At 30.1% G+C, this 15,547-nt stretch overlaps 1 protein-coding gene across 2 annotated transcripts in view; it reads right to left on the bottom strand.

The window, feature by feature from the left end:
• Positions 1-97: 97 nt before the first annotated feature.
• Positions 98-15,547, bottom strand: part of LOC127065432 (tachykinins) — a 44,960-nt gene continuing 29,510 nt past the window's right edge. The window contains exons 2-7 of one of the 2 annotated variants that reach the window (XM_050997762.1): positions 7,773-7,962; positions 7,374-7,652; positions 6,198-6,458; positions 5,834-6,038; positions 5,253-5,489; positions 98-3,211 (exon numbers count right to left, since the gene is read on the bottom strand). In XM_050997762.1, the coding sequence (XP_050853719.1) occupies positions 3,201-3,211; positions 5,253-5,489; positions 5,834-6,038; positions 6,198-6,458; positions 7,374-7,652; positions 7,773-7,961 (1,182 nt within the window). In that variant the 5' untranslated portion in view covers position 7,962 and the 3' untranslated portion in view covers positions 98-3,200. The remainder of the gene's footprint in view (positions 3,212-5,252; positions 5,490-5,833; positions 6,039-6,197; positions 6,459-7,373; positions 7,653-7,772; positions 7,963-15,547) is intronic. The other variant, XM_050997763.1, reaches the window with a different exon arrangement.

Consider the following 15,547-nt stretch of genomic DNA (forward strand, 5'->3'; position numbering starts at 1 on the left):
TAAATCTTGGCAAAAATTCAAAACTGATAAAATTGAAAACAATCATGCGATTGGAGACAAAACGACAAATGCAACAAAGTAAGTAAAAAACAACTGATAAATTTGCAAGTATATTTGATAAGTTTTAAGACTTCCAATAATAAATAGTATATATCATTAATAAAATATCAACACAATAAGAATGGGGGATGGATATAATGAATTATATTTATTGATATGTTCTTCATTCAATTGTACGTAGACATATATTTATATAGTACATCGATATGTGTACATACATAATAATCATTTTACTAATCGTCATAATTATTCTCTGCGTTATATACACTTTTATAGTTTTTTCATCATAGCACCCAGTCAATCATTTCACCCAAAATACAACATATTGGAACATATTTTTGCATGAATTATTTTTAATTCATTGTAGCTAATAATTAAATGTTCATATAAGATATTATATAATTAAAAAGTAAACTTGATCTATTAGATAAATTTGTAAAGAAATATTAACAGGTAAACAAAGAATCAATTTTGAACGACATGGTATATTTTAAGATTATGAATTACGTTTTAGCATAGATTAGAAAAAATCAAAGTTCATTAACATTCAATAATATGTGAGATGTATGACAGTATATTTTGCTAAATTTGTTAGGTACTATGACTCCAGTTATTTTACAATTTTTGTTACATAACAGGATATCATTAATACATATAATAATTTATCCGAATGAAATGTTAAATAAAAGCATAATTAATAAGTAATGTTACAAAAAATTAAAAATCATGTCTTAAAGTATATTTACATATTACTGAATATAAAAAAAATTACTGAATATAAAAATATTTCTTTATAATCAGAAAATTTCAATTAAAGAATCTGCTACAGTTTAATTTCAAAAAAATGAAAAAAATATATTAGAATCTTTTGTATTACTTTATTTGTTTACCATACTTTGGTCACCAAGCATATGATAATAGTGCATCTTATTGTTAGGAGATACTTTCTTTAATCTACAATTTGTAGTTATAGAATATTGTAGGACATATTTCAACTAACTTGTCGATAGATTCATTAGCCTAATAAAGACTTTTTTCTTTCATATAATGCTAGTCATTGTCGAATAAAGATTTTTTATATTTGTGCCTTAATCATAAAATATGTAAGACTATATTAGATTATGTTTAGGACTAGGATTAAGAATTAAAGTACAAAGCAATCTTGTTCCTCTTCCAGCCTAAGAAATCCGCTGATCGAGCTTACTAGAAGCATTCACCAAAAACATCCCACTTTGTAGAAGGAATAGCGATTATTTTTGAAGAGGTACAGAGAAAAGTAATTTGTGCATTTCAGGTACATTAGCTGCATAAGAAATGTAAAGTAGTATGACACTTATTCCATTCCATCCTGTCACATCAGTTTGATATTTTTGGTAATAGTTTCCTTCAACTTCGACTCGCATTTGCTATTCTAAGAAATTATATAGGGAGGTATATAGTTCAGATTTTTTAATAGTATATGAATACTAGTATAAGATAAATTCTTGCCAATAATGGTATGTTTAGGACTAAATTAGATACACAGATATTGTGTAGCATTGCAGATGACCAAAGTATGATATATGTTAAAAAGAAAAATATCACTTTTGCGAGGTACACAAATATAGATATAGATATATTTAGTTTATAACATTCAGAGAAAAATATAGTTCCTATCTATCGCTACATAGGCTACTCATTTTAAACGATATGGCCAAATATCTCTATTTCTATTAGTTTAATAACTAAATTTTTCATATAAGAATTACTAGTATTTTGAGAAAGAAATTTATTATAACTATTTTATAAAGAATGCTATTGTTTACATACGAAAGTTATAATAATTTTTTGGAACGTAAACGTATATTTTAAGCCAAATAGAAGTTGTAAAGAATATCACTACGGATTCAAAGAGTATCTACAATATAAGTATTTAGTTTATCGATATTTTATCAAATTATAATATTATGAAGTAATTATAATAATATTATTTGTGACCTCTGATGTGTTTCTAGTGATTACAATTTCAAAAATGTATAAGCACAGATAAATAAAGTAAAAAAGAAAAAAGAAAAATTGATTGCTGAATTCATCGGTTATCAGAAAAATATTTACACGAAAATTGATCACGTTAAAATTCAAAGTGCCATAACTTGATGAAATATCAATGACAAGGTACAATGTAAGTGCTGGTTGGACTCGTATTGATATTCTCCATAACTTTTGTTAGCTCCAGATATCCATTTAAAAAAATTGTTATGATTTTCGTATCTTGACAACAACGTCTTCTAAGAAGAAAGTGTAATATATATTACGTTTTCTCTTCGAAACGTAACAACTTCTATTTGAAACATTTGTTCGTAAAACCAGTAAGATCAGAGACATTCGAGCATATCTTTTAAAATGAAACACCTGATATTTATGTATATGTTCTTGTATGTTGTGTATATGTGTATATGTGTGAATTAAATACTTTTGTTTTTTACCATTTACTCTTATATTCATATCATTGTTATGCATGTTTGTTTAGGATTTGGGACATTCAATTGCTTTGCTATAGCCTCTTACTATACGTCTAGGAACGAAAAATAAGGTAACTTTCTCTCTCTCTCTCTCTCTCTCTCTCTCTCTCTTTCTCTCTCTGTCTAACTTTTTCATACATTCTCTCTTTTTCTCTCTCTTTCTCTCTTTAAGTTTTTCATACACTCTCTCTCACTCTCACTCTTAAATAATCGGTAATCGCTCAAGTTAACGATAATACTGATATAGGCTTTTTTCAAAGTGCTTTCGCATGAACAGTCACAATTTTTTTCGTTCTTTGATTCTAGCATCTGCATTCCTTTGGGGAAATGCAAGTTAAATGAGGTGGTTCTTTTTTATTTTAGTTTTTTTTTCTTTTTTTTTTCCTTTTTTCTTTTTGTCCTTTTTTTTGTTCATTTTGGTGTATGAATTATCTATTATATGTTATATTGACTAGATAGTAAAGCACTACGACAAGAAAAAAAAAAAATTTGTGCTCTAATAATTATTTCTAGTTGAAATCAACGGATTAAACTTCGCATTCGGCTCACCCTGTCCGTAATTCGCCGTTTTTGTCAAATAGGTCGACTTAACTTAAGGGAGACAGCTTGTAACGATTGTAAGATTTACAATTGGTGCCATTACTGGGCGTCTGTAACAGAAAACAACATACGTATTAATAATTCTTTCGTATTAACAGTATATTCTACTTTTTATTATCTCTCTTCTATCAATAAATAACAACGAATCATTCGCAACATTTAATGAAAATGCATTTCTATAAAGATTATTTATTTATTTACACGAAATTCGTATTAATATATATATATGTATATATTACATATATACACATATATATACATGTATATTACATATATATGTAATATAGATATGTATATATAGACATATATATATATATATATAAATATACATATATAAATATATATATTCTTTTTCAGGTAAAATTAGAAACTATTCATGTAGATTGGATCATATTCGTGTAGAATAGAAGACACAAAGTTAACTTTGAAATTCGAGTTAAGAAATTTGAGTTAAGAAATTCGATATTAAGTTAGAATTCGTAGTATCTATGAAAGTAATACATAGTTTCTTAGCTTTAAGACCGATTAAGAGCTTTCACATAAATTATCGAATTTCGAAAGTTTCCTTCATTGGTGGTTCATTATCAGGATATGATACCTTCATATAAACGAAACAATGGAGTTAGAGAGCTTCAAACAATACCAGCTCAAAGTATGTACCGACTCAATCATACACCCACATACACACAAAATATACGCGATGATGAAAACAGACACTATACATATTCACACGTCATACATACACACATACACAACGAAGGAGAAACTTTTAAAGTAGTCCTTGCGTTATTATTGTTTCGTCATCGGTGTTCAGATAATACGCAGTTATGTGAAAATGTCACATGGTTTATATGCTTCTCCGGGTTTTCATTATGAAATAAAAAAAGAAATACTTTGGTACTCGTAAATGAAACATATATACAGTAAAAGATAGATACATACATATGTTGTAAATTTCAAAATATTTTTACGATTAAACATCTGAAATCTTGTTTTCTTAAAAAATCCACTCTTAAAATAATTTAAAATGAATTAAACCATTTTATGAGTGGATCTAAAAAGTGATAAATTGAAAAGAATATATTTTAAAAATTTGTTTTATTTTCTTTTGTTTTTTTCTTTTTTTAAGAGAGAAAATTGAAAATATGAACAAATCTCATGCATTCTTTTTCGATTTATGGAAAATGGATGTGAGCACTTCTCGATTTCTACAACGAATAATAAATAACGAGTGAGGTAACTGATATTTTGAAATTTAATCTTATTTCGGATATATTTAACAAAAAAAGAAAAAAAGGATTATTTACTTTTACCTTAATATTATTCTATATTTTCTTTTAACAAATGTCCTATTTGAATAATATATTATTTAATATAATCGATATTACTAATCATGTAAAATAAATTACAGAATCTGTAATATTCTTAAAATAAATTTTCAATTTTAACGAATAATCAATATATATATATATGTATATATGTAGTAACATTCGTTATGGATGTTACATATGAATACTACATAAAACGAAACGATACGAAAACAAATAAAGAATAAAAATAAAAATACGAAGATATAAATATTGTAATTTTAAACAAGCTGTTTGGTATCGATGGAGAATAAAAGATTATTTGAATATTAATGGAAAAGTTGTAAATATTTGGAATGTCAGTTAAATAAAGTTTAATAACTCCAAAGTTTGATACAAATATGATAGAAGAGAGCTTGAAAACCTAGAGAAAATATATGCCAGTAGATGAAAAAAGTTATTTCCTAAAATGTTACAGAATAAAATTTAATAGATGTCGATAGAGAGAATGACAATGGCCCTTTTATTGATAATTGTTACTATTCTTATTATTCATTTTTCTTTTTTTTCTGTTTTTTTTTCTTTTTTTAGAGAAGCGACAAATTCGAGTAAGACAAGAAAGAATCATAAAAGAGCGTAATTCGTATGAAAAATCTATTTTTATAATAATTATTGAATTATTTATTTATATATCTATATATGTGTGTGTGTGTATATATATATATATATATATATATATATATATATATATATATATATCCTTTGATTCGAACTCTAAAATTACCTAATGCTACCGTCGGGCCCGTCTTCACGTCGATCCTTTTGATGTTATCAAAGACATTTTTGAGGCTGCCGTTGTCCACGTACGGAGCCTTCGCCCATTTTTTGCCTCTCACGCCTACGAACTTTCCCCGAATCTCCCATTGTGGATTTTTCTTACCACGGATCCCGAAATATCGGTAGGGCGATCGCTTTTCAAATTGGTATGACAATATGCCGTCTCTTCTATCGTTTGTGTCGCCTGCTCGAAGAAATATTTCAAGAATGGGCCATGGTCATCAAGGTTGTTAATTTTTTTATTTATTTATATATTTATTTATTTATATATATATTTTTCTTTTCTCTTTAGTTCCGCCATAGAAAAAATTTTAATCTAAGTGCTCTCTCTTTCTCTTCGTCTATTTTTACTTTCGTATATACCATCGACCAAAAGAATTACTCTATCCTATTTTTTTTATACCAATAAAGTAATAAGAAAAAAAAAAGAAAAAGAAAATAACAGAGCATCCCGAAAAGTAAAAAGGTTATCAAAATTCTATTTCTTAATTTATTTATTCATTAAATATATCCACAGTAGAGATTTACCTTGGAATTCCGCCTGTGTTGCTTCTCCATTGATTCCATAAAGTTGTACGATGTTCCGTTTGCCTCTCATACCTTGGAAACCCATAGGTGCACGTTTGTCACCGTCCTTTTTACCCCTCATACCTTGGAAACCCATGGGCGCTCTTTTCTCGTAATCGATTGAATCCACGTAATTGTCATTAATCTCCTCCCTTCCTTGAATATCCTAAAAATTATTGAAATCAAATTTATTTGTATGTAACCGAACGACGATTTTCCATTTTCGAAAAAGAAACAAACAGAAAAATATAAACGTAAACGTTTCTTTTGATAATTTTTAAGGTCGATATAGTAATCATAATAACATAATGATTAACCAATTTACCTGTAAACCCATAATAGCACGTTTTTCTAGTTCCTCTATTATTTCATCGTAGAGAGTCTTCTTTCCTCTCATTCCCTGAAATCCCATGGGAGCTCTTTTCTCCCAGTCCATTGGGAATGCTTCCTTCTTTCCACGTATACCTTGAAATCCCATCGGCAATACCCGTTTCTCGTTTTCTTCTGGATAGTCGAACAAGTAGGTTTGCTTACCCCTCGTACCTTGGAATCCCATTGACGCTCTCTTCTCGATCTCCTCTAGTACCTATTCGAGCGTCGATCGCATTTTAAAATCATTATTGATGATCCACGTTATATATCATAAAAAACGTTATTGATCATATATGAATTACATACACAGGTAGATAGATCAATAAGTCGTCGTTTTATTATATTAATCTTGCATTACGAAACGAATTAATTTTCATTTTAAGTACCAAAAATATTTCAATCGTGAGACTGATAAATCAATAAACCACACGGACTTCGTGTCATAATATAATTCAAAAATGATGCAATTTTCAATAATTTTGTTTTAAATATATATGTATATATATATATATATATATATATATATATATATATATATTCAGTACATTATTAAAATAATTGGCGGAAGACTTAAACGATGAACTTTTTATATTTATTAAAAAAAAACAAAATGAAGATTTAATTGTTTTCATAGTGTGTGTGTGTGTGTGTGTGTGTGTGTGTGTGTGTGTGTGTGTGTGTGTATGTGATACCACAAGTAATAACTTTCTAACGTATAGGTCTAGAGCATGAATAAATATGTTGATATGTTTATGTGAAACATAAAAAAATTATTAATTGATACAGCTATTAAAAAAAAAAGTACAGTTACATTCTTCTGATATACTAATGCATAAAAGTGCATAAAATTATTTACGTATTATACATCGTATAACACTATTTAACTTCATAACATTTTTTTTCTACTTTGAATAGTTTAGGAAATACACTTGTTCCAGTTGCGTGGAACATCCTGAGATGCTTATATATATATATATATATATATATATATATATATATATATATATAATAACGAAATCATTCCTGCCTGATTAAATACTGGCATACATCTACGTTTACTATCGTAACACTCAAAATATTAAACAATAAGCTCTCGCTTACAAGGTAACGATTAAATACGTATACGTACTTCTTCGAGAGATTTCTTTCCTCTCATTCCTTGAAATCCCATTGGTGCACGTTTGTAATATTCCTCATCAAATATAGCTTTCTTTCCTCTCATACCTTGAAATCCCATTGGTGCTCGCTTCTCATAATTATCTTGAAAATAAGCATTCTCGAAATCAGGAATTAGAAAATTATTTTCTCCTCTCATGTCTTGTAATCCCATAAGTGCTCGTTTATCAGATGTTTCTATCTCATGTAGAAAATTGTCCTCGTTGATTAAATCCTTTTTCCCACGCATACCCTGAATATATTTTGCATAGAGTTAAAAAAAAAAGAATTTAAATCGAAAAACATACAAATTACTTTATTTCATTTTTCTTTCTTTTCTTTTTCTTTTTCTTTTCGAATAACAAAATTTTACCTGGAAACCCATGGGTGCTCTTTTAGATAGACCATCGTGTTGAATAGACGACAGCTCATCTTTTTTACCACGCATACCTTGAAAACCCATCGGAGCACGTTTGATAGAGAGCGCATCATTCGACGACAAATCCTCAGCAAACGAAAGAACGATCGACGCTGCGAGTAAGATCAACGAGCTGATGAACATTCTGTAACAAACAATCGTTATTGTTTATTTTACATTGTTAATACTTACTTTCTGTTACAATTCAAGTAAGATATTATATCGTTTCACGCGTGTTAACAAAAAAAAAAAAAAAAGAAAAAAAAATAAGAGAAAGAGAAAAGAATCTGAAGATTCAAGTTACGTGTTTTATAAAAAAGCAAGTATCAGTAAAATCGTAATTATTTGTAAAATAGTTACATGTTTGCTATTCGAGAACTATCTCAACCGAGTTTTTTTATCAAAATGGAAAGATAATTGATACAAAATGTCAATGATTGTGACAAAATTTTGATATATATATATATATATATATATATATATATATATATGTACTTGTCTCAAAAGAACTCAATCGTTTTCTATTATTTTCATGGGGTCGAAGTTAATTCGACCGATAGCGAATGTTGTAAAAAAAAATAAAAAAGAAAAGAAAAATCTAGCGTCCACAATGAACGTATAACCTTGCTCTTTTTTTTTTATATCTCTTCTCGAATCTTTATAAGAGCTCGTTCGTATCCATGCAATTAAAGCGTTGACTCTTAACGCATTTTTTCTCTTTTTTCTTTTTTTTTCTTTTTCCCTTTTTTTTTACAGCGACGAACGAGAGCCGACGCTCCGCTGATTGGACTCATTCGGTGAATTATTTTTAACCAACATCGTCGAGAGGATAATGATACTTCGCGTTGGATTTAATCGCGTGCCTTCGATTTTCGCATTCCTTCCGAAGAAGAAAGAATAAGTACATTCCCGTTGATCTTTCCCAAGCACGTATAAGTGTCGAGATATTCGAGAAATGTGATTTAACAAATTACTATTATTGTAATTATAAATTATAGAATCCGTGAAGCTCTCGTTTGACGATGAGAGGATGAGAGTCACGTTGAGCTCGTTAACGTGTTAATTAATTTATCGATGGGTCGAACATACCGCATTTCGATTGTCTCTCCTTAGCGTACTACTACATAGTTAAGTTAATGATCTTATTATATGAATTTATGTAATATATTTCTCTTTTGTTTTCAGATTTTTTTTAGAGTCGAATGATATGATTCGACGACGTCAACGCTGTAATGACTACAAGAAAACCGATGAAAGGTTACCACAAGACACGTCGTATAACATGCAAATATTTACGAAGTATAAACGTGGGAAGAAAAAAAAAAGAAAAAAAAAAACATTATTCATGCATAGAACTCTATCTCTCTCTCCGGTATGAATTTTGTATCACGACTGACTTTTCATCGTTACTGTTTCCTTTCGGAACGGTACGATGCAACGGGATAATCTTCGTGCGTGCACAAAGCATAAAATGAAGTTCCTGAAAAGAGAAGTTACGCAAGATGTAAGAATGTTTTATGTCACCTAAGATAAATTCATAATTTTTTTTCTTCTTTCTATTTTCCTTTTTTCTTTTTTTCTTTTTCTTCTTTCTATTTTACGAGATGAAACATTTCCAAGAAATCGTCATATTTTATTAGCAACATAAATAAAAGAAAAAAGAACCGTAAATAACAAGTCGAGTTGACATCTCATTAAAATCTACTATTAAACGGTGAACGAACCAGAGCATTTGTGAAATGCAAAATTATTCCAAACGTTGGGAATAACGCATTGACATTTAAGTTATCTACATATTTCTTCAATCTCTCTCTCTCTCTCTCTCTCTCTCTTTCTCTTTCTCTCTCTCTTTCTCTCTCTCTCTCTCTCTCTCTCTCTCTCTCTCTCTCTTTTTCTCTTTTTCTGTCATGACTATATAAAAAAATTACATTTTTATTCGGCATAGTATAGTTCTAAAAGTAAAGAACACGAATATTATCATATTCACAAATGTTCATACATATATTATATCGCAAAAAAAAAGAACTTTTCTCATTTTCTCTTTATCCCGAATTATACCTACAATTAATTAATCTGACTAAATGAAAGGCTAAAATTATACGAAAGAAAAAAATGATCTAACTTCGGTTTCCTATTTCTTTTATTTTCTTTTTTCTTTGTACAAGGTACAAAAGGTTCGTTTCTCTGTAAAAAAAAAAAAAACATGTAACTCGTTAATTATTATATAACATTCAACAGACAGAAGACATAAGCTTTCACGTGGATCACACATGTCGATTGTTTCATTCAAAATTCTTTACGGTTATGACATCTCGAACATACGAAATATTTTTGATTGATAATCAGGATTTTAATCTTTCACAATATGTTTAATATCTAAAAAAAGTCGTAATGTTTTATATTTTTCCCTGAATTTTTATTTTTATTTATAGTTTATACACACGCACAAGTCTTTATATACAATGCTCTATTTCTATCTTTGAACTCGAATAAGAATATATTTGTTTTTTCTAAAGAAAACAACGAAGTCGATAATTACACATATTTCTTTATCAACCCTATCCATTCCATTTTCAATCATCGTACATTTCTATCTGAAAGAAACACTTCAAAAATCGTCGGTCTAACACTTTCTGAACGAAATCATAAAATAATTTCTCCTTATTATTACATAAGCTCTCATTAAACACGAGAATACGCATACGTAACATCGTAATCATTGAGTCTCTTTATTCCAAGCATGTTTTGAGAGAAAATTCAATGCGGTTGGAGAAAGAGAGAGAAAGAGAGAGGGAGGGAGAGAGAGAGAGAGAGCGAGAGAGAGAGAAAGAGAGAGAGACAGCACCATTACACACCCTTAGGCGAATATTCATCGGTGTTTGGGTTTCGTGTTTAGAATTATTTTTAGGATCAAAATTTCTCGTGTAAAATTTAATCATAGACAAAGTTTATATAAGGGTTGTAGTAGCACGAGCAGTTGAGGACTCTCGAGTAGCTTGCTACGTTGCTCATGTAGAATAAACGGGGCGAAAATGAGAGGGAGAGAGATAGAAGAGAAAAAGGATGACTTCGATACTCTATCGAGAAAGAGAGATGGAAGAGAGGTGAAAGAGGGTGAAATGGGGAGTCGATTGATACCATCGGTGGTATTACAACACCGTAAGAGAAGCGCTCGTTGTGAGAGCTTGTGTTTCTCGCTACGGGCCGGTCGCTCGTGTAATCGTTCTGAAAGCGAGTTTGTCCGACAGACTCTTCGATTTTAAAGTCGACGATCCAGGATTTTCTATCACGAGAGGCGTTATCGTAGTTTACTCTTTTTTTTTCCTTTTCTGAAGCGTCTTTCGTTCTATTAACTAGCTATAGTTGAAACATTTAATTCGTCAACATCGTATTTTATTATATTACTTATTATTTTATAAATTAATTAATATACCCCGTTCGTATCACACATTTCTCATATTTTGTATTAATAAAGATGAATGAATTAGATTAATTATTATAAAGTGATATTTGTTAACACTTCTCATTTTTTTTATGTATATTCTATTTCACATAGTTTATTCTAACGAAAATATAAAATTTTGTAATTAAATATTTTCCTATGTCATCTCGTACAACATAGAAATGCAACACAATGCAAAGGAGTAGACTATATTTAAAAAAAATGATTATAAATAATTTTTATTAATAAACCACGTATCAGATATGTCTCAATGTATGAAATAATTAATAATAACTTTTCTTTTATTTAGCTCAAGAATTAAGTAGGAGAATACTGTATGTTGTAGGCACAGAGTCGGTGCAATCATTGAATTGGAAAGAGAATATTTAGATGCTCGGATGAATCTCTAGGTTGCAATATTTTTTGTTTTCAACATATCTCTCAAAAGAATATGTTCTCTCTTGAGATATAAATAGCAAAGGGATATATATATATATATATATTCAGCAATATTTCAGTGATTCGACAAAGGTCAAAGAAAAACAAAAAGAGAAGAAATAATTCATCCGTGTGCGTATGTAGATCTCTAGTTCGTATTGTTCCCAAGTTTGCGTTGTTATTTACATGGCTTGCATGTGTAACGAGAACGATGCGTGTAAAGGGATAGTATGAAGCTCTCGCACAATACGTGTTTCCCTGATTCACCCACGCCTATCATCATCAGAGAAGAACATGGACTATGTTTGCATTAACTCATCTCGAGAAAATGGTGTCGAGTTCGATTTTTCTTTTTTTTCCTTTTCCTTTCTTTTTTCTCTTTTTTTTTTTCAATGAACCATCGTCCAACGTTCCCTGGAAAAATAGTTGCCCTTCGATCCAATGTTCTATAAAAAAAGAAAAAAAGAAGAAAAAGAAAAGATGCCAATCGATCGTAGCTCTAAAATATGTGTGCGTACTATCTATTTACCTTTCTCTAACAAGTCTCTCGAGAGATAACGAAAGTTAAATCGTATCGTTCAAGTATATTTATTCTTAAATTATTTTATTTTAATCCTACCGCATTGCCAGTATTTTAACTTTAATTTCAAATTATCTGGCTAAGTAAGACTTAATGCGGAGGGTCTTAACGCGAGAAAAGAAGTTCATTGCTTCCAGGCTCGATAAAGAATCCCATGTCTGCTTGTAAATGTAAGATACGACCGTCGAAAATATTCAAATTTTACCCGTTATCGTTTTAATATTCTTCGTTACTTACACTTTGATAATTAAATGTAAAAAATTATTTGAATCTTTGATCATTTCTTAAATACATTTTTCTCTAAACATTGTATATGATATGTATATCGGTTTATTTTGAATAATTAATTTAAATAATATTTAATGAACGATTTGATAATTTCATTTATTTTACCTTACATTTCAATGAATTATATTGAATTAAAGAAATTCTTTCATTCTTTCATTTATTCCTGAATTAATATTCCAAAGAAAAAAATTTGTTCTCTCTCTTTCTCCCTCTCATTAAGGATGAATCAAGCGGACTGTTAAATCCGAACATAATTCGATTATCACGGATTCCTTTCCGTGCGAACGAAGAACACCGTGTAGGCAGAGAATAGGGCGTGACTTTATGGCGAAACATAAAGCAAGGTTAGACGGCAGAACTCTGATAAATACGTTTGTGACTGCGAAGCAGCAAGTAAATCGCACGTGTGTCGTTTTACTTGCGGCATACATTGAATAGCGATGGGAGTTTCGACCGAATCAAATTTCCAGAACATCAGGAACGTAGGTAGAGAATCGCCGAGGGTGGAATCCTCGTATGCAATTTCGGCTGCTTGTCTTCTGTATATCTGCAAACGCATAAACGCTTATACCAACACGATATTTGTTCGAATAATCAACGAAGACGAACTCTTGCTAACAAGATGAAACTTCAAGGCGAGGAAAAGAAAAAGGAGAGATAAGTTAGAACGTTAGAGAAAGAAGAAGTAAGTAACGTTAGAACTCGTAAGTAATAATTATATACAGTTTTATCGAAATTATTTTTCTATTATTGTATAGATAATAAAGGACACGAACACGCGAAACGATGAAGTGGCATGAGAGATGGATGATATAATTAACCATAGGATACAGCGAAGATAATTACATATCGTCTCGATTAACGAGATATATTACATTAATGGTTGACCTATGAGGAAGGAGAAGCGGCTACGCAAACAATTCGTATACAACGTTGTTCCCGATCTCGCAATGGCGAGTTAATTTCGTTAACGATTTTCGCTAGAGCAGTGGCCTAGATTAAAATACGAATTCTTTAGTACGATTTAATCGGATACAATTAGTTTAAAAGAGAATAAGAGAGAGAGAGAGAGAGAGAGAGAGAGAGAGAGAGAGAGAGAGAGAGAGAGAGAGAGAGAGAGAAAGTATTACAATAATACAATAAACGAAGAGCATCAGTCTCTTTATCTTTTTTGTCTTTGCATTTGTCTTTTTTTCTTCTTCCGATACTATGAACACATTTATCAAATTATAATCACGCCCATCCGGGAAACGTTGAACAAGTACACCATTTTATAGCTGAGCAAGATTTAAAAATACTCTTGTAGAGCATCACTTCAACTCGTTGCTCCTTTTTCGAGTAAACGGCAATCAATCTTATCGTTCGGTTACGTTCTCCCAGTTGACCACGCAGCAGAAATTAAGAATGATCTTTATCTATAGTACTTAACTCTCTGTCTCTCGAGTACGTATGTAATAGTTGGAGTTAGATATTTTATACTTATCGGACAAGTGGTCGATCAGCGAAAACGATTTGTCGCAAGAAGTGCTCGTAAGCGATTGCAAAGAGAGCCTTTTTACGATCTTGAAAAAGAAATCGACGAAAGACAAGCTAGTCATTCGTGGCTTCCTTTTTTTTTTTAATGCGATTGATTACATTGACACATGTATTAAAACTTGGTTTAGGTATCGAGCAAACATGAAAATATGACATATGTACGATATATACGTATTATATATGATTTACGTCATATGTGAATACATATAGATGGTAAACATGTAAGTACACGTAGTAATATAGTTATATATAAATGAGCTCTCCTTGACTGATTACCGATATATATACACACGCACACACACACATATAGATGCATGTATGTGTATGTGTGTGTGTACCTACAAAACTAAAAGTAAAAGAGTGCCCAAGCCGTTTCTCATGTACTTGTATCTTACTATACCTGAGAGACAGAAAATAGCTTACATATTTATCGAACAAGTGAGCTTTACCTTTACCGTCAGCGAGGTCACCTCATCTTCCGGTTATAGGGTTAAATGTCACTCAGCTTAGAAGGTTCGCTCATTAACGAGCATAGCCAACGAAATTTCTTCCATAACTCTAATATTACATTTTAATTCTATGAAAGCTTGGATAAAAGAAAAGATCGATAGAATCGTTCCGATTAACCACCTGTAGGAAAAATCTATCAAGTAATATTAAAAACTGTAAAAAGAAAAAAGAGAAAGCACTAATGTTAGCTTATTAAGTTATTTTCATTTGTCGGAGTTGTTAGTTTCACGTTAGACAATTATGATAAAAGATTTAATAAATCAAGCTTATCTTTTGCTAAAATATCTGCTCAAAATTTATTAAAGTTTCTTTCGAATTTCCGTTACTCTCATTTTTGTGAAAAAAAAAAAACGGAAGAAAAACCAAGCTTGTTCCGAAAAGTAACTTTCCATTTATTCACGCGTTACTTTAATCGACTTGGAAAGTTGTTAACAAAGTTTGATACCGATTTTCTTTTTCTTTTACCTTTCATTCTTCTTCGAACCGTTCGATATTTCATGGAGAACTCAATGAACTCAGGAGCATCTTAGCTTGATTTTCATACACTTTTCACTTTATGTTCTACGTTAGACATTCTCTTTTTTTAATTCTTTTTTTCTGTCATTTTTTTTTATAGCAAGGATGTGGGATTCCTTCTTTATAGGTTACGGCACGCGTCGACGAACGATTACTGGAAAGACGCATTTTGCAATCGTTGGCCTATATTCGTAGAAGGGTTTTTAATAACGCAATAGATACACTTTATGCAACAAGCAAGAATTAGTTTTAAAAACTCATTTTTAAACTAAAGAGTATTTTTCTAATTTATATATATATATATATATATATATATATATATATATATACATATATTGAGTATAATATTTATTAATACTTGAAAAAAATTTTAATAAGAAAATTTTCGTAAGAATAATTTAAACGTGTTAATGAAATTGT

The sequence above is a fragment of the Vespula vulgaris genome, chromosome 7 (assembly GCF_905475345.1).
Source record: "Vespula vulgaris chromosome 7, iyVesVulg1.1, whole genome shotgun sequence".
In the NCBI taxonomy this organism is placed as follows: Eukaryota; Metazoa; Arthropoda; class Insecta; order Hymenoptera; family Vespidae; genus Vespula; species Vespula vulgaris.